The sequence below is a fragment of the Haliotis cracherodii genome, unplaced genomic scaffold (genome assembly GCF_022045235.1).
Source record: "Haliotis cracherodii isolate W230 unplaced genomic scaffold, xgHalCrac1.p SCAF_10, whole genome shotgun sequence".
In the NCBI taxonomy this organism is placed as follows: domain Eukaryota; kingdom Metazoa; phylum Mollusca; class Gastropoda; order Lepetellida; family Haliotidae; genus Haliotis; species Haliotis cracherodii.
In genome coordinates this window covers 40,611,714-40,631,992 of record NW_027266265.1, presented here as the reverse complement: position 1 = coordinate 40,631,992, position 20,279 = coordinate 40,611,714, and the positions used below count along the sequence as shown (strand labels likewise).

Sequence of the window (20,279 nt, the reverse complement as noted above, 5' to 3'; positions counted from 1 at the left end):
ATCAATCACTGGATTGTCTGGTCCAGACTCGATTATTTACAGACTGCCGTTATATTGCTGGAATATTGCAGAGTGCGGCTTTAAACAACAAACAAAGCATGTGTGCACCTGTATGTACCTGCATTTGAGATGAGATGGGTAGTGTAAACAATAGCAGATTATACAGTAGGGCTTCAGAGAGATTATGTACTATGTAAGAATCAAGTATTCTTTAACTTCTTTTGTGTAGTATATATACATTGAACAAATATGAACTTTTACCCCCTCTTGTGATTGGTCCAGGGGATAAGGTTTTATACCATTGGTAGATGATATCAACCGGATGAAAGTGATGTTTCAGGGATTTTAGTGCTGCTTCATTCAGTATAATGCCTCCCTTTATTTAGGCCAGACCAAAATAATTTCAGATTTCATTGGTCAATATGCAATAGCAGGAAGCAAGATATAAAAATAGGAAATTATGTGGGGCTGATTCAAAGTTATTTTCCTGGACAACAGTTGTGAAATTAAAGTTATAAACAAAATAAAGAAGATGAAATTAGAAATCAAATAAGAGGATATTTGTAGAGCATTTTTATGTTTATTTGTAGATATGAAATATATAGTGTATACTCACCTTTAAAACAGGATATAAATTGGTTGGGTTTAAGCACTTATTTTTACCTGTGATGTGTATTCCTGTAAGCTGGTCAGTTGAATGAATGGTTGATTTCTATTGCAGGAGAAAATGACATCATCATCGTAGGAGATTTCAACCTGTCCCCAGATTCTGAAGGTAAGAACATCTGTGTACAGAGTGCATGGTTGTAGGTCACACATTTATACTCCCCAGGGAGCTGAGAATGACAATTGAGAGCACACTGATCCATTGACAGGGGTAATAATGTAGGGTTATGAGCATACCTACAGGCACAATAGAAATGTATTCGTTATTATTATTATTGTTATTATTGTCGTTATCATTATTGTCATTATCATCATTAAGTGGGGTGAACTTTAGCTGTAGATGGTTGGTTTGGTTGGTTGGTTTGTTTTTTAACGCCGCACTCAGCAATATTCCAGATATATGACAGCTGTCTGTAAATAATCAAGTCTGGACCAGACAATCCAGTGATTGATATCATGAGCATCGATCCACGCAATTGGGATACGATGACATGCATCAACCAAGTCAGCGAGCCTGACCACCCGATCCCGTTAATCGCCTCTTAATACAAGCATAGCCAAATTTTGATTTAACTCTGTTTTTGTTTTAAGACTACAAACTGCTGACCTCAAATGGCTACACCCCCTGCATTCCTGCCACCACCGCCACCAACATCAGCAACCGTAACCCGGACGGATCCCGCTGTTACGACAACATTTGGATCAACAGACACACCAAAGAAGTGTATACAGGTAACTGGAATGGGGGTTATTCTGCCTCATGAAACCGACCCATCAGGTTGATTGGACCAGACAATCCAGTGATTAATATCATGAGCATCGATCCACGCAATTGGGATCGATGACATGCATCAACCAAGTCAGCGAGCCTGACCACCCGATCCCGTTGGTTGCCTTTTACGACAAGCATAGTCACCTTTTAAGGCAAGCATGGGTTGCTGAAGACCTATTCTACCCCGGAATCTTCACGGGTCCCGACCCATCAGGGTGAGCTCAGCTTGAAGAGGTGATGAGGTGAATTCGGGTTTAACGTCGCGTCCAAGATTATTGCACTTATATAGCAACGTGCATGTACGTGTGTGTGTGTGTGTGTGGCTGATTGTACTAGTCCGGACTGATGCCGGTTTATAGTACTAGCTCACTGAGATACCATGCCGCAGTTTAACATGAATACCCCACTCAGACACAGTATACTGACTCCGAGCCGACCAGTCCTTGTTTTAGCCCCTTAATGCCTAGCGCCAGACAGGGTAACAACAAGTACCATCTTTTAATGTCTTTTGGTATGACGCGGTCGGGGATCAAACCCCAGACCATCGCTCTCCGGGCGGACGCTCTACCACTAGACCACAGAGGCGGTCCTCAGCTTGAAGAGCCCACATGGAGAGTGATAGGTACTGAGATGAAAGTGACCAGTGTTTCTTCTTATTTACTGGTAACACTGAACATAGATTTGTCAGGCTTGTCAAGCCTCTTTCCTTCTGTGTCAACTTAAAAATATAGGCTCTCTCTGAATGCCACAATGTTGCCTTACCACAGCCTCTCATAGCAGTTCAAGGGAAATAACTCTTTGTGTATCCTGTAACAAAAACAGGATGTGGAAGGTAGGACTGGGATGAGTCCAAATTTACAACCCGGGTACCCACCCCCTTATCCTATTACCGGGTACCCACCCCCCTATCCTATTACCGGGTATCCTACCCTTCCCGAGTACCCCCTGTAGGTCTCATTAGATAGGTACAAAATATTCGTTTGGGAATAGTTTGACTGTAGTGTTGACAAAATGTTTTTAAATACACGTATAGAACGATCTGGTCATGCATACACTGAAGTTGACTGAAGCTTAATCTTTACTCAAACACATGAAAGAAATGTGAATATTAGTGACTTGAAGTGTAACCATAGAGTTCCAGATAATTTTTGTCATTAAACAATATATCACGTGAATAACCACATGTCTGGGTTGTCCCGTGGGTACCCGGATCCTACTCAGTACCCAAGTACCTGAGTATCCCACCCCAGCCCTTGTTGAAGGACACAAATACCGCAATCTGATGGCTGAGGTTGTGCAGAGTTGTGTTCCTTAGCAGTACCAGGATGTAGGATAAGATCTGATATCTGCCCTGATCATGATGATTCTCGATGACATGGCTGATGACCCGGATTGTTTCTCATTATATCAATAATTGGATTGTCTCCAGACTCGATTATTTATGGGAATATAAGTGGAAAATTGTCTCACACACACACACACATACACACACACACACACACACACACACACTTATATTGCTGAAAGCGGTGTAAAACCACACGAACGCATGCACGCCAGCATACCCCACAGGTAGCCATGTGTGCCCCCATGCTTGCCATAAAAGGCGACTTATGGGATCAGATGGTCGGGCTCGCTGACTTGGTTGATGCATGTAATCGATCCCAATTGCGTGGATCGATGCTCATGATGTCACTCACTGCATTGGCTTGATTATTTACAGACCGCCAACATATAGCTGGAATATTGCTGAGTGTGGTGTTTAACAACAAACAAACTATAGACTACTACTATTTATTTTTGAAAAGTTCTAGTGCAGTTTTTTATGTTTGAGGACAGAAATCTGAATTCTCCTTTTTCCATCTTTCCCCAGGTCGTTCCAGTGTTGTTCGTGATGGCCTGTCCAACCCATGGATACCAGATGGCTGGTCATGGGGTGGTGTTGTGAGTGACCACTGCCCAGTGTTCACAGAAATCTGCAGCAACAAAGATTTGGACAATGGAAACATAAATGTTGGAACGGATGGTGTTTTTTTCACTGTAGGGGGAGGCGACTCCTGACACCAGAAAATAGTATGATGTGAAAAAAGCTGTCGGCGCCAGCTATTGTGAAGTATTATGGAATGAGAACAGACAGCTTGGGAGAACATGCTGTCAGGGGAGACAACTCATGTTTGAGACCTGCAAATTGCATTACAGAGTTGTCTCCCTGAACAATTGATTGGTCAAGGATACCGGTAATTTAATGTCATGATGAAGATATTTGCCCGTTTTGATTTATGTAATAAATGATTTGGCAATACTCAGACTGAATATATTTGAAGATTTCTGAGACAACCTAGCCAGCCTCGAATTCACTCACGGTCCTCAGGGATGAAGATGTGTGCACCCAAGATCCAGTGAGACTGACACTTGGGGTTCTGATGATATTCAGGAGGCAACTGCTTCAAGTTATGACTCCTTGAGACCCCTTGTTCATCTAACAATAGAGCCAAGGATTATTATGACCCTTTTTTATGGGAGACAAAAATTGTAAGATTGCCTTTTATTCAGCCAACTGTTGTGAGACATGTTACATGCTTCCAGTAGCTCTCATCACCATCATTGTTTTTTACTCAGATTGTAGTATTTTTCAAATTGAGAAACTGGCAGCAAAAAGCTGTTCATTTTGGTCATTATATATTTCTAACATTGCTACAGACAGTGTATATTTTTCTGTGTGTCTAATAATTAGACAGTGCAAAAATATTTCTGTTAATGATTGAGACCCTCTTCCCTCCTACCCTTCAAAAGCCGAGATGAGTGAATGAAACTATCACTGAAGATTTGTAATGTGTTTTCAAGAGATAATCACAGCAGATTTTCTTGATCACCTTCACACCACAAAATATGTTGAACTTCCTGATTCAAGTTACCAAACCAGACTTTTGCCTTTTTTCCTATTTTTTTTAACAGATTGTTGGCCAAAACATTCAGGTCAGTAGGTCGAAAAATTTATTAATAAAAAGCTTCCAATTTCAAATGTATACTTTTTATTTCCTCAAAATGTTATGTAGATAAAGGGGGAAATGGGAGGAATAGGGAAAGAAACAGTTACAAACAGCAAGGCTGGATTGGCTGTTAAATGCAATACCGTATTCGACGTAATAAGCGCCTCGCTCTTATAAGCGCCCACGGCCATATTTGCTATTATATTGGCTAGTGAACAATCCTAATTAGCACCCCTTTCGATAGATCAATGTACACAGACTTATTTATTCGTGTATAATACGCACTCGTGTGTTATGCATCCTTAATTATGGGCAATTAAGTTCTGGAAGAATATATAAGGCGTATGCAAACAATCTAGTCAACAATGCTAGTCAACAATCCTAATTAGCACCCCTTTCGATAGATCAATGTACACAAGACTTATTTATTCGTGTATAATACGCACTCGTGTGTTATGCACCCTTAATTATGGGCAATTAAGTTCTGGAAGAATATATCTGGCGTATGCAAACATTTTAGGCTGTTAGCATAAACCACAAAATTTACGATATTTCAACTGGGTTTTTTTCTCACTAATATAATATTCTAATGAGAGCCCACTATTTTGAGAGCGCCCTGGGCGCTTATTACGTCGAATACGGTAATAGATTATTCTTAAGTCTTTGATAAGCATTTAGAAATGATACACATAAGGAAGAGAATTTATGGATGTCAACTTCTTTATTATGAGGAACACAGCGTTTGGGAGTATATGCTTACTCCGAAACATGTTTGTCACAATAAAGAAGCTGACATCAATAAATTCTCTCCCTGAGGTTATTCTTGTAACTGTTTACCTGCGTTTCAATTTTTTTCACATTTCAATTTTGGGAGTCGGCGGATTCATAAACCCAGTTTTAAGAAAGTTTGGCCTTCTTGGATGGAGTGTAATTCCCTCATGTCAAGTTACCACTTTGCAAGACTGAAAGTAAACCTTTCATCTTTGTTGATACCGGTCAAGGTCAAGGTTATGTTTGGTTCCCTAAGGACCCCTTCTCCAGGTGCTGGATTGATTGTTGTTGTCAAGATTGACAAGATTTTGTTTATCAAGTCATTGTATTTTTCTTAGATGATTATTTATTCATTTATCAGTTTCTTGTGCAGGGTATTTGTTCTGAGATTATAAATATATTTTATTAATATGATCTTGGGGTCTTCCATGGACAGTCTTGCATTTGTTTTGAAACAAGTTTACAAAAATATGTCATATATGAAAATATTCATGTAATAAAAGCCAAAGTATGAAGTGCTATAAGTTAATTTGGGAAAATTTTCTCAAAAACAAATTAATATATTTTTTTTATTTCAGTTTGTATTAATGGCATTGAGAATGGACAGCAGTGTTGAGGTGTTGGTGTATTGGTCTATGAAATATGTATCAGTCAATGTCAATGGTATTCAGAGTTTTCATAGTGAGAACCTGTTCATTATGACACCATATAAAGAAGGTGACATTTAAACATAAAAGCAGCTGCCAAATGTGTCTGTTACATTGTTGCACAGCACATGCACAAAACAGTTAGGTATCAATGTGTTTAATTGGAGAGTCCTTTCCTGCTACTTTGAGATGTTGTTGGATACAAATAGCCTAGTGGTCTGAGGCACAGCAACTGGCTGTGCAGAGTTGTGTCCCTTAGCCATGACACGATCTGCTGTTTTGGGTTAAAATCCCAGATTAGGGTCTCATGATTTCACCATGTCCATGTTCATGGGTTTAACATGACCTGCATCACTTTGAGAATCCCACTCACATTCATCCGACATGCCGCCATATAACTGAAATACTGCATAGCATAAAACACAACTGACTGTTTGATTGAGTCTTGCTGCTATCACTACCTTAGCAACCCATGCTTGCCGTAAAAGGTGACTATGCTTGTCGTTAAAGGCGACTAACAGGATCGGGTGGTCTGGCTCGCTGACTTGGTTGATGCATGTCATCGATCCCAATTGCGTGGATCGATGCTCATGACATTAATCACTGGATTGTCTGGTCCAGACTTGATTATTTACAGACCGCTGTCATATAGCTGGAATATTGCTGAGTTCGGCGTTAAACAACAAACCAACCAACCAAACCAACCTTACAGTAGGCATGGTAGGAGTTGACAGGGAGGGAGACATCAGTCTTTGATTGTATGGGATGTGGATTAGAAGCAGTGTTTCCCCTATCCAGGGCCCTGTTCCACAAAACGATCTCAGTTGTAAGTTGATCGTAACTCCCATGCTTTGACTTACGATCATCGTACTGCTACGATCCCTTTGTGGAATAAGGTCCAGGGGGGTCCTACGCTTTGATAAAACATGTTAAATGTGGACTAAATTATACAATGTTTTCATTTTCATGACATGTTTTAATCCCACTGCTGTCATATCACATCCACAAAACATCATAATGAATACTAAGGACAGGTCATCTTTTTCTATTGGTTTCCAGATTTTGATTTTTAATATTTGGCGAAAAGAAATAAAAAATAATCATCTTAAAGTTTGATTTGGATTAATAAGGTAAGGTGATAAAAAAATAAATTAAATAAATGGTGATTTATCACTGGAATTATTTTTATTTTATTGTCAAAGTGATTCTTACCATTAGCAGTATAAAAAAAACCTGTCATTCTGATTTTATTATATTTTTTCTGAATTTTCGATTTTGAAGGTCTGTGCATCAGTAAACCCAGCAAGAGAAAATAAAATGTATGGCCTAATCTACCTAGTGTCATTTTCACTGAGGAAATGCACACAACTAGTTCAACTGGTTGTATTACTGTGAGACCACCCTCTGGAAAGGGAGAAACATGGTGGGTGTATGATGCTTTTAAATCGGCTTATTTTCATTGTAATAATTATTCAAGATTTCTCAGTGAAAGATATAAACTTGACTTTTGTTTGTTATTTTAAGCTCTCTATGGATATGTTTGACCTGGAACAATACATATAGACGAGGTCAGATACATGACCATGAGAATAAAGGTAACTGACATAATTGTTGTATCCTCAATCATCCAATGTGTTATGTCTTGTATTGAAAAATACACAGGACCCAATCGGCACCATACCTTTGTTCTGGAAGTGCTGTCACCAGCTCCATCTCTTAGCACTAACTTAGCACAGAATTTCTCTCGCTCATAAGCTTTATCTTCTCGAGGCAAGCATGTCCACTAGCCTACCGGGTATATCAAAGCCTAGTTTCTACCCTTGCCACATCAAGACCACTTTTCTTGGCTCGACCCTGCGCCACTTTGCGTAGTTCACGAGTTGTGGTATCCACATGGTATCCAATCAGATTGATGTTCTTATCTCGTATAGCTTCACAAAAATGGCAACTACCATAGTCTACAGCCTCATACAACGAAAACATTTGTGAATTCATCCCTGACACAAAAACATAGGCAAACATTGGGGGTTTAAAAGATGAAAAAGACATTTTGGTGTCATCAGAGACAGGCAGCAGTTAATCACTTTCATACGAAGGTGTACCAGTTGTGGATGTTGATTTTGTGACATGTTCTCTGATCGTACTATCGATATTTGCGATAGTCCAATCATATTTAGCACAGGAAAGTGGGCTTGATGCGGCAAGGGTGGAAATAAGACTTTAATAAAGAAGCTAGTGGACGCTCTTGTCTCGGGAAGATGATGAGCTTGAAATCGAACCACATAAAATGTCTCTTCTGAACCTAGTTTGCCATAGATTGACATTCAAAATCATGGTCCCTTCCAAGATATTATATCAAATCACAAGACTCACAAATAATTATTTTTTATGATTTTTCTTCCGAGTATAAAGAATGAGCGGAAACACCCTATGCAACGAAACTTACTGGGGTGATGTAACAGCCGAGGCAAGTCTGGTGATATCGCTCCTTGTTCAACCATGAAAGAACAGTGTAATTTGATTGGATGTCTATTTTTAGCATTGTGTCATCCGAACAAAACTCCAAACAAAGCTAAGGTGGTGAGAGTCTTGGTGAGATGATACACTGGATAATAGAGGATGTTTTTGTTTTGGTTGGTTCGGGGGGTTCAAAGAAAATACATCACTAACAGGTCAAGCCTCTTCTCCACTGTCATACCTTTTATTGCTTGAATATTTATTTGCTGTTTACCTTTTGCTCAATGTAGATAGTCATTTTACAAACAGAAGCTATTCTATTTAAGTGTAAATATGTACAGACTATTCATATGAATTTTGTAAACACATAGCAATATTTTTTCACTCCTTTATGTAGATATTGATTTATATGAGGGATCCTGAAGGCTGTGTTTGTTTAATTTAAGGAGGTGGTAATAGAAGTGATGCTGTATAGAAAACGTATATTTCAGATGTCTGCAAACAAAGCTTTTGTGTTGTCACATTTGACAGGAAAATGTTGTGATAATATGCAAGACCTGATATGGGAGAACAAATTTATACATATTTCTAGTGACAGTGAACATAAAAGGGAAATGCTGCTTTTGAAGAATACCTGAGTTATTAGATATGGTACAGGACTAGTTTCAGGGGCTAGAGACCGATATTCAGCCCCAAATCTGAGGAAAATGTCAGTAAAATGTCCCAAGTTGGAATTAAACATTTTCCAATTCATGTTCATATGGTTTAACTAATGTGATGGCTTGTACAAGTGACTTGTTTTTCACTGGAGAGAAGAGACTTAAAGACTAAAATTTACATAATTTCACTGAATGCAACATTGAAATACTTTTGAATAAAGAATATAAGACCTTGACCCAATCTTAAACAAACTCTTTACATTTTCCCAGTCTGGCAGCCAAGGGCAGTTGTTTAAAATCCTGCATAAATCCCTGGGTTTATTCTCAATATCAGATTGAAAAGATCTGAGCCCAATGGCTGACATGTTTGTTTGTCATGCAGAAGATTCATAGTTTAATTCCCACATATGGGAGAAGCCGTATCTAGGAGTCCCCAGCCATCATGTGCCTAGACTATTGAGAAAGAGAATGTAAACCGTCCCACTATCGTTTATCATGTTGACAGGTCAAGTTTGGAAAACAAGCTATGAGTACATTATATAACTTAGTCTGTCCTCCGACTACCCAGTTGCTTTTGTTCATACTGCTGCAATGCAGATGCCATCACTTCTTGGGAGTTGTGATCAAATGATCTGATTGAGGTTTTCAGGGTTTTTTAAGTATTTTCCTAAACATACAAGATAAGACATAAAACTGATCGTAGTTAAGCCAAGATATCATGAAACAGACAGGCAGGCAGCTCTTTTGAACACTGCCTTTAACCACGGAGACTGCATAGGATCGACCTACAAATAGCAGCAAGTTAATGTAGGTTTCATTGCCAGACATAACTAACAATGAGCCTTATGGTTAGAACTGGTGTCACTGTTTGCATGAAGGTTGTGTTATGTTTCACAATATGGTTTGTTTCACTGTAAAACATGCAAGGAAAGGAAGTTCCTGATGGTGCAATTTTCAGTGAATAAATACATCGAAAACAACTTTCTATTTGTTGTCATTTGCCTTTATTGGGTGTTACAATTTCAACTGTAATAATGTTCGGTCATTGGCTGTCATATATACAATACGTATACGTATACACCCGTGAAGATCCGTTGTAGAATAGGTCTTCAGTAACCCATGCTTTCAGTAAAAGGTGACCCGTGAAGATCCGGAGTAGAATAGGTCTTCAGTAACCCATGCTTTCAGTAAAAGGCGACTATGCTTGACGTAAGTGGCGACTAACGGGATCGAGTGGTCATGCTCGCTGACTTTGTTGATGCATGCCATTGTATCCCAAATGCGTGGATCGATGCACATGATGTCGTCACTGGATTGTCTGGTCCAGACTCTATTATTACAGACCGCCGTCATATAGCTGGAATATTGCTGAGTATAGCGTTAAACAATAACAAAAAACAAACATCCAGAAACTCATGTTTATGCCCACATGGAGCAGTACCACAGAAGTATTAATGGTCACAGAACATTGGTGAACCACTGAAAAAGTCAGTATTATACAATCTCTATAAACAATTTCACTCAATGTATTCATTCATCTGATGTTTGGTTTGGTTTGTTTGTTGTTTTACGCCATACTCAACAATATTCCAGCTATATGACGGCGGTCAAATAATCGAGTCTGGACCAGAAAATCCAGTGATTGATATCATGAGCATCGATCCACGCAATTGGGATACGATGACATGCATCAACCAAGTCAGCGAGCCTGACCACCCAATCCCATTAATCAACTCTTATGACAAGCATAGTCGTCTTTTACGGCAAGCATGGGTTGCTTAAGACCTATTCTTCCCCGGATCTTCACGGGTCTACTCATAATGTCATTCATTGGGTCATCAGATTCAATTTTATACAGACTGCCTTGATGTAGCTCAACTCATGTTGGCTGCTGCATTAAGTAACAAAGTATTAGGTAAATCCTCCTTCAGGCAGCTCAAGTTTCTAAAATATAAAATCAAGTAATTGAGTAAACAAGGTTCCCTGAAAATGTAAATAGTGTTAAATATCTCAAAGGTATGAAATATCACGGTATTGTTGACAAACATTAAGCAGTATGTGTTATAATCTACAAATGTGTGATTTATTACGGCAAGTATGGGTTGCTGAAGACCTATTCTACCCCGGATCTTCACGGGTCTGAAGGGGCAAGAAGTAGCCCTCAAACATGAATGTGTAACAAAGAAGTTCTCCTTTAGAATAATCATTGTCCTGTTTACATCCAACTTCTAAATGCCGATAAAGAATTTCACTGAACCAGATCATAAATAGAAGTCAATTTTAGTTCTTTCATAATCTTCATTCTGTTGAATGTTCCACTAAACATGCTGAAGCGACTGTATGGGTTAAACAGGTGAGTACATGGCAAAAATCTTCAGGAATCGCTGCTCAGGAGCCATGAGGCCTCCATTAGTTTCATGTCTGTCTGTTTGTTGTTTAACACCACACTCGGCAATATTCCAGCTATACGACGGCGGTCTGTAAATAATCGAGTCTGGACCAGACAATCCAGTGATTGATATCATGAGCATCGATCCATGCAATTGGGATACAATGACATGCATCAACCAAGTCAGCGAGCTTGACCACCCAATCACGTTAGTTGCCTCTTATGACTCAGCAGTATTCCAGCTACATGATGGCGGTTATATTCGAAATAAGAATCTGATTGGATATCAGGTTTTCAACACTTGGGACACAACTCCCCCTCTACACTGGGTGGTGTCATGATCAATCCAAGAAACATAGGTTTGAAATGGCAAGGGTAGAAACTAGGCTTTGAGGACAAAATATTCTTCAATTAATCGTTTAGCATGATCTCAGAAAGTGCAAGGCTCTGTGGGTTTCAGATTTGATAATCATGATAATGGCGTTTACTTTAAGTCTTTCTTAAAATGTGAAAGAAGCTTTGCTCAGAATATCACGAAGATCAAGCTGATACAGGACATTATGTCCTAAGCTTAAGGGATATTGTATTAATAACATACATTCCTCTCACATACAGACCATTTTATACATCCAATTCACAGCCACTCTCTCCTTACTTGGTGGCTACACATAACAAGAGGCCCATAGTGCCTGTATCGCTCACCTGAATATTTATGGATTCATGACAAAATATGCATTTGCATTGTACATGTATATAATACTGCAAATATTTCGTAATTTTGACACTGTCAGCATTTAAAAGGTGTGGATGGCAAATCTGACAGCATGAACGTTTACTTCTCTAGATACAAATGTAACATAAAGATCTGAACTGTTTCCATGTTATGATCCAGGATCTAGGTTTCCAGAGGCAAGGCTGCCTCCCAGGGCAAATCCTAATGGCATAAATGTATTATTCTCTTCATAACAAACAAATGTATACAATGTATCTGTTTATTATAGGTTGGGGATAATATCGGTTTGCATGTTATGGTCAAGGTTCTAACACCTTTGGGAGAGCCAGACAGCAATAAACCAATAAGGCCAAATTATCCCTATTTGGCCCCGCCCCTCAATCCCTTGGTTTTGTCAGCCCCACCATTTGAAACATTTTGAATCCTAACCACCAGAGAACGCTTCCAACCAAATATGGTTGGTATCTATCTGTTAGTTCCAGAAAGAGGTCGTTTAAAGCAATATAGCCAAATTACCCCTACTTGACTCTGGCCCTCAGTCCCCTTGGGGTCAGTGCTACCGTTTGCAGAATTTTTAATCCCCACCACCTACTGATGCTTCCAGTCAAATTTTGTTAATTTCCAATTAGTGGTCCAGAATAAGTCGTTTGAAAAAATTGTTGACGTACAGACGACGGATACCAAGGTATATGGCATAAGCTCACCTTGCTCATCAGCTCGTTTTGCATGTACTAGGTGCGCAATAGGGCCTTGGCACTATCTATTAATATTATCCAAGAGTATGAAAACATCTGTTAAAAAAACTTATGGTACAGATGAAAATTTGCGGGCTTTAATTGTGGACCAATGCATTTGTCCAATCTGTATATAAATACCCCTTCAAGGTCTAGTAAATGGTAAGTGGCGGAGCAATATGAATTCCTTGACAGGCTCGGGTACTGGAAGAAGATTCACTGAAGTCGTTACTCTTGATCCCATTGTTCTTCGAAGTTTAAAACAGGCTAATTCTTGAAGTGAATAAGGTGCAGACACAATGTCTGACAGAAGTTTGAATTCCTCAGATGCACTGTTTATTTCTAACCTATGTATCTCAGTCACTGGCCAGTACCCAACATTTATAAGCAGCTGCATAACAGCAATGTCCGTCTTTTTCAGCGCAATGAAGAAAGCAGTCTCTCCATTATTATTGACAGCATTTAGAGTGACGCACAGTTCAACAGTTAAATATCTGACAACTCTATAATACCCTTCCCCCACAGCCAGATGTAAGGCAGTGTCTCCGTCTTGATCACACGCTTCAACATCAGCACCTTGAGAGGACAGGAGTCTCATCATTGACACCTTACCAAAACGGCTTGCAGATAGAAACGGTGTTCCTCCTCGACTTGAGAGATTAACGTCAGCCCCTGCCTGTATCAGCTCACATGCTATGTTTACACTTCCTGTCCGTGCAGCCGTCCCAAGCGGTGAACGTCCAAAATTATCCCTCAAGTTGACGTCTGCACCATAACTCAAGAAAAATTTACAAAGTTCAGGCTTGTAGTGCACAACAGCTAAAATAAGTGGTGGCATCCGGCCACCATTATTCACGTCTGCTCCTGCCTCAAGAAGATATTTGACAACATCGAACCAGTCATTAAGTGTAGCTAGGTACAATGGAGTGTGGCCTTTACTGTCAACACACATGATGTCCTCATTGTGATCTTCTACTAATGATTGTACAACTGTTAGGTGACCCTCAATGGCTGCATAATGAATCGGCCGTCGGTCTGGGTGGGGCATGAACCCTAAGGAAAGGAGAGTATTTAAAACATTAACATGTCCTGCAATGGCAGCCACAGAGACAGGCACTGACGACGGGGGTTGATTTTGATAGCAATCTGGATTTACACACTTTGTCCTAATATGATGCAAAATATCATCTACCTTGCCTTTCTCAATTATTGCATTCAGGGCATGTAAGTCACTCATTTTTTATGAATCTCTCTCATAAATCCATACACAATTCAAATCAGCTTCAGTTGACAGACAGTTGAGAGTGATAGCCAGGATAGAGGATGGGCAACTTTGCAACTATCCATGGTGTCGTGTCCCGTTGTCATCGTATGTTTAACTTGGTCTACTGGATAAAATATATGAAACAGTGGTACGGATTCTGTCACAGACATTTGAGAAACCAATCTTCTGTAATGTGTGTTTGTCACCTCCTTGATGTTGTTTGGTTCAGACACACACACACACTGTTCACACAGCTCGCAGTTAGTAACATATGTAAGGGAGGTAACTCTAATTTAAGGTCTCAGTTCACATTTTGACTTAATGTTCAATCCAGCCTGCAGTTTCGAAGTTCGACCCCATATATTTATTTATTTAGCTTGATATATATATTTGTTTTACAAATTAGCATTAAAATTTATTTAGCTTTATATATATATTTTCTTTACAAATAATCATTAAAATCGGTAGCATAATGCTTCATTATTACACAAGTGATACATAAATACTTCACGTTTATCCTGAGCTATGCATTTCGTATATAATCATACAGTAGTGTGCTCCATGTAGATTACAATAAGGTCATTGTTATGTCAAAGGTAGAAACAGTTTACCCTACTCAACGTAATAAGTGCCCAGGGAACTCTCAAAATTAGAAATAGGGGACTCTTATGAGAATATTATTTTGGTGAAAAAAAAAAGAATTGAAAGATAAATTTCGTAGTTTATGATGACAGCCTGAAATGTTTATGTACGACAGATATATTTTTCTAGAATTGAATTGCAAGTAATGAAGGGTGCATATAACACACGAGTGCGTATTGTACGCGAATAAATAAGTCTTATAAGTACCACAGTAAACTCATACAAAATGTTGAAGTCTGCCCTTTGGGATTAAATGTGCCAGGAACATTAGGAAGAAGAATACTTTTCACATACAATCCAGAAATAGGTGTTTGTCCAGTTTACGTAACAATTGCTTTATATAATCAGGTGTGCAGGAACTTATTTTCATTGTGATATTATGAAATTTTACTGTGAAATTGGCACCCTAAAACAATTTTGAAATGTTTGTAATCATTTCGTTCCAGCCTATTACCAGTCAAGATATTATTTTATCTACCAAAAAATTGTTTTTAATTCATTGTTTATGTTCCTGGTAGTCTAGATCTTGTACTTTGTGTACCCCCTCTGACAAGTGTAAATTGGCACGGCTATATGGCACCCCAAAAAGTACGAGAATCTGTACTTTACAAAGAAAGTGTTATCCCAAATATAACATTTGTTACATTTGACCAATTTCTAAATGGCATTGTGTGTTCATAGCTTTCAGCCATGGGAGCCGTGCCAATATACACTTGTCAGAGGGGTACACAAAGTATGAGATCTAGACTACCAGTTGTCGGACTTTCATTTTGTGAAAGCCTCGGTGGAGGAGTGAGTTAGATCGCTGACATTGTGTGCTGGCTATTAGGTGCCTCAATCTAGGAGCGTGGGTTCGATTCCTGGATGGGACTCAACCCCAAAAAGTACGAAAATCTGTACTTTACAAAGAAAGTGTTATCCCAAATACAACATTTGTTAAAGTAGATATTTACAAAGGATTTCACACACCCATATTCATGATGATGTTGATGATGTTGTGATAATGTTCACACACCAGTTTATGTAATGTGTGATGATGTAACAGTATTTGAAATCAAGTCGGTCAAATCATCTATGATCATGATGATCATTTCTGAGAAATTGTCTTAAAAACAATATTTGACATGTCTTGGAGGAGTGAGTGAGTGAGTTTGGTTTAACGCCGCTTTTAACAGTATTCCAGTTATATCGCGGTGTGTCAGCTTAATGTGGGAGGAAAGCCTGAAGTGTTGCAGGTCTCAGACATTTACCACTTGGTGAAACCCACGAGCATGGGTATGGTGCTGACAAACCTAGAAACATAATCGGGGCGACCACCCGTGCCCCCCTGTCTTGGAGGGTCATTCACATGGTACTTATTTTAATTATATTTAAGCTTATTTGCAGAAAAGCTCAATTAACTTAATTTCAAAGGTATGTACTGCTTCAATGCCTGTTATGTGCTCAACTTTTTTCAGACATCAAGATATGGGTTAATTCCCTCCACTTTTAAACCTTTAAATAAAATGTTTAAACATATACATGACAGACAAGTGATAAGACAATGCTCGTCACATGCTGCTGTCCATGAGCGCTGGCAGAAACTGCTCTGATTTTCATAGTTTGTCAGGACTATACCCGTGCTTGCAGGTTCATAAAAACTTGGTTGATGCATGTCATTGATCCCCATTACGGGTAGCCAAGTGGTTAAAGCGTTCGCTCGTCACGCCAAAGACCTGGGTTCGATTCCCGACATGGGTACAATGTGTGAAGCCCATTTCTGGTGTACCCCGCCGTGATATTGCTGGAATATTGCTAAAAGCGGCATAAAACCATACTCACTCACTCACTCACTACCACCAGGTGCCACTTTCAGAAAGGGATAGTCGTGCTACGACTGTCATAAGTCTATGCTAAAATATAGAGATATGACAGTCATGGAACTACGTTCACTTTGTGAAACAGTACCCAGACTACCAATACACTCCTTGTCCATGTTGTCAAAGAGGATATATGTCTGAGGTCTCTCATTATTGCCTTTACAGCACTCTACAGTTCAGTTCAAGTTGGACAACTTATTAACCAGCTTCCATCCACATGATCAGGTCCTACACATCCAACATATCCACACACAATAGGCTCTATCAATGGATACTTTGTGCTAGTTTCACTCAGTTCACTCCACATGTTGCAAACCCACATTGTAAAAGAACTTATTCTTTTTATTATGCAAATCCTTTGGTCACATCAGTCAAGCATTTGACACTTTTCAAAAGATAATGTCCCAAAGTCAGTTTTAGTTTCACATATGCACTAATTACAATTTTTGGATGAGCCTTAGAAATTTCAGAGAATTAGTGTTAACCATATTTCACTAGTTTGTAGCTATGGTCCTGCTTGAACCATCTTCCCGAGGCAAGGAAGTCAACTGACTGTAAAAGTCCAGTTTCCACCCTTGCCAATCTAGGCTGCAATTATTGAGTTATGTTTTGGCTGGACTAACGAGTCTATGCATTCAAAATCGTGTAACGAAAATGACATCCGGTTCGTAAACAACACAGATTTTAACATGCAGATGTCGATCGACTGTAGGATTTGCAAAGCATCTGTACCGTCAACTGTGCATAGACAAATATTTTCCAAATCTTTTCAGGTTTTTAATCAAGGTGCTCACGTGATTTGATGCAATTCACGAAATGAGACCTGTTTTATTACAATATGTATGTTGAACTTCAATCAGATCATCTTGACTAGGCACCGCCTTTTTGTTTGAAGCCAACGCAAGTAATTTGAGAAGTGGAATCTGATTGATCAGTAGGAGGGACATACAAGGGACATAGCTTGTAGGTGGCGCTACGATCGAGCCCAGAAATTCAATCCTACCTCGGCAAGGGTGTAAACTGGACTTTTAGAGTCAGTTAACTCCCTTGCCTCGGGATGGTTTAACAGGTGAATGAGGGATAATGCCTCAGTGTCTTGTCCATTTCCAGTTTAAGTCAACAGCCTTAGACATTTATGCCAGTCCAATAGCCTGAGACTACTAACTTGTGCTGAGGACTAGTGAAAATCCAATGATGGTAGTCCTCACTGACTAGTAGCGTTCGGGAAACTCAGACGATTTTGTTGAGTCGGATTACAATTGTGACTGTCTTGAGAGATTCTGCTGTATAGGATCAAAATCGTAACAATGTCCTGTGTTGTCTGGCAGTGTCCTGTGGATCGGGATGCTGTTGTGATGAATGGGCATGAATTTTTCATTGCCTTTTATTGTCAATCGAGTCCATATTGCGTCCAGATCTTGCAGAATGTGTTCACTTTCCAGTCACTGTCTGATCTCTGTCGGATGGCATCAGGACGCTTTCAGGACAGACTGGTCATTGTTTACCATGTGGAAGATACAAATCGGATCAGATTCGGATAGAGAACGGGAGAATCAGGACAAATTTGGCTGGAAACATCTGAATGGAAATACAATTTAAAATGATGCAGGAGGTGCCTGAGAACTTTTTTAGCCTAACAAGCATAAGAGACACAAATCTGCACAGCGAAAGTATGTTATATCCTAATCCCTTCATGGTCTTGAAGATGGAATGTGACGGAGCAAGATGAACTCCTTAACTGCCCGTGGTAATTGCAGGTGATTCACTGAAGATGTCAACTTTGGTCGTAGCGTATTTCGAAGTTTGAAACAGGCTAATTCTTGAAGCAAATATGGCTGTGTTACAACGTCTAAAATAGGCATCAGCAGTTCTTCTGTTGTACCACATGGAAAATCACACAACACATTCAATGGCCATCTACCAGCCTGGTGAAACAGAAGCATAATGTCATAATCCATATTGTCAAGTGCTATGGAGAAAGGTGATTCACAATCCAAGTTAACTGTCTCTACAACGCACAGATCAACAAGGAGGTAACGTACAATTTCATAATGACCCTCCCGAACTGCCAGATGTAGGGGTGTGTCTCCCTTGTTATCAATCACATTAACATCTGCATCATGGGCCACAAGAAATTTCATCACTGACAAATGACCGAACTGGCTTCCTGCCATAAATGGCGACTGTCCATTCCCACACTGTGCGTTTACACATGCCCCTGCTTTCACAAGGGTGCAGGCGATGTCCACATAGCCTTTGCGAGCAGCAGCGCGGAGAGGTGAGCGTCCATATCGGTCCTCCTTGTTCACATCAGCTCCTTGCTTAATAAAGTAGTCACAGATATGAGGATGATAGTGAGCAACAGCAATGACAAGCGGTGGTATTCGACCTCCGAAGTTGACGTCTGCTCCTCTTTCTACAAGAAATTTGACAATATCAAAATGACCTCTGCGTGAAGCTAAGAACAGTGGTGATTCATCAACACTGTCTAAACAATTCACTTCGGTGTTGTGATCTTCAACCAAAGATGTTAGTACAGCCAGATAACCTTCTCTGGCTGCATAATGAATTGGATGTTGGTCTGGGTGTGGAGGAAACCCAAGGGAGAGGAGTGTGTTTAGTACGTTCACATGGCCATGTATTGCCGCTACTGAAACTGGCGTCATCACAGCGGTCAGATTGCGAGTGAGTCCTGGCGTGATGTTATTTGTCCGAATATGATGTAGGACTTCTTGTTCATCACCATTTTCGATCAGCTGAGCCAGGGAAATTAACTCATTGGAAACCGACATTTCTTTCAACTAAACCTGTGCGTCTTTTTCAGTTATTATATGTGGCAACGGAGTAAATTCATATCTCCCTTAGCCCCCTGCTCTTGTGTAACTTGGTCGTTGCTTCCACAACCTGGGCGGTCAAACATTTCAAATGCAATGCAAGTGCAGTGCTATCAGTTCAGAGTAGCCGACTGATACATATTGTGTACAAAGTGTCACATTCCATCAAAACACGTGAATCAAAACAAACTACATGGGGAGGTAACTCTAATTTCTCTATGATACCTCCCTTACGACGTGCCAACTGATTTTTACACGTTCGAACCTTTCGTCGGGCTATAGCTGAACTTGTATTTTTGGATTATTACATGTTTGCACAAAAAAATGGTTAATAATAAAAAACTTTGGGGATCTAGAGCCTATGAGAACAAATACGAAAAATTAACCTAAGCAGAAAAAATGTCTTCGTGTACTTCTGGCACACAGTACTACAAACCCCAAGAAATGTGCAACAATATCCCTTCTAAACGTATTGATTGTTTGGTAAACAGAAACTTCGTCTCTAATTGTAAGGAAGGGAGTAAGACAGACCACAAGATGATGCATTGAGTCCCTTTATTTAAGTCAGGTAGGTCACAAGGCGATGTCAATCAATGGATTGATTGTCTGGACTCGATTATTTACAGGCCTTCATCATATAGGTGGAATATTGCTGAGGTAAACAACAACTAAAGTATGGTAGTCCACAAGGCGATGTATTGAGTCCCCCTGTATAAGTAAGGTAAGCCACAAGGTGATGTATTCAGTCCGTATATCAAAGTAAGGTAAGCCACAAGGCGATGTATTCAGTCTGTATATCAAAGTAAGGTAAGCCACAAGGCGATGTATTCAGTCTGTATATCAAAGTAAGGTAAGCCACAAG

The 20,279-nt window shown here is 39.6% G+C and overlaps 3 protein-coding genes across 3 annotated transcripts in view; 1 reads left to right on the top strand and 2 right to left on the bottom strand.

The window, feature by feature from the left end:
* LOC139454385 (endonuclease/exonuclease/phosphatase family domain-containing protein 1-like) overlaps positions 1 to 9,106 on the top strand; it is a 29,945-nt gene extending 20,839 nt beyond the window's left edge. The window contains exons 6-8 of the mRNA XM_071236051.1: positions 722 to 775; positions 1,258 to 1,398; positions 3,312 to 9,106. Of these exons, the coding sequence (XP_071092152.1) occupies positions 722 to 775; positions 1,258 to 1,398; positions 3,312 to 3,499 (383 nt within the window). The 3' untranslated portion in view covers positions 3,500 to 9,106. The remainder of the gene's footprint in view (positions 1 to 721; positions 776 to 1,257; positions 1,399 to 3,311) is intronic.
* A 3,516-nt stretch (positions 9,107 to 12,622) lies between these two features.
* On the bottom strand, positions 12,623 to 14,016 carry LOC139450584 (ankyrin repeat and protein kinase domain-containing protein 1-like). The gene has a single exon (XM_071232343.1). The coding sequence runs from the start codon at positions 13,864 to 13,866 to the stop codon at positions 12,964 to 12,966; it is 903 nt and encodes a 300-aa protein (XP_071088444.1). The 5' UTR covers positions 13,867 to 14,016; the 3' UTR covers positions 12,623 to 12,963.
* A 3,532-nt stretch (positions 14,017 to 17,548) lies between these two features.
* Positions 17,549 to 19,600, bottom strand: LOC139450573 (26S proteasome non-ATPase regulatory subunit 10-like). The gene has a single exon (XM_071232333.1). The coding sequence runs from the start codon at positions 19,373 to 19,375 to the stop codon at positions 18,275 to 18,277; it is 1,101 nt and encodes a 366-aa protein (XP_071088434.1). The 5' UTR covers positions 19,376 to 19,600; the 3' UTR covers positions 17,549 to 18,274.
* Between the last annotated feature and the right edge of the window lie 679 nt (positions 19,601 to 20,279).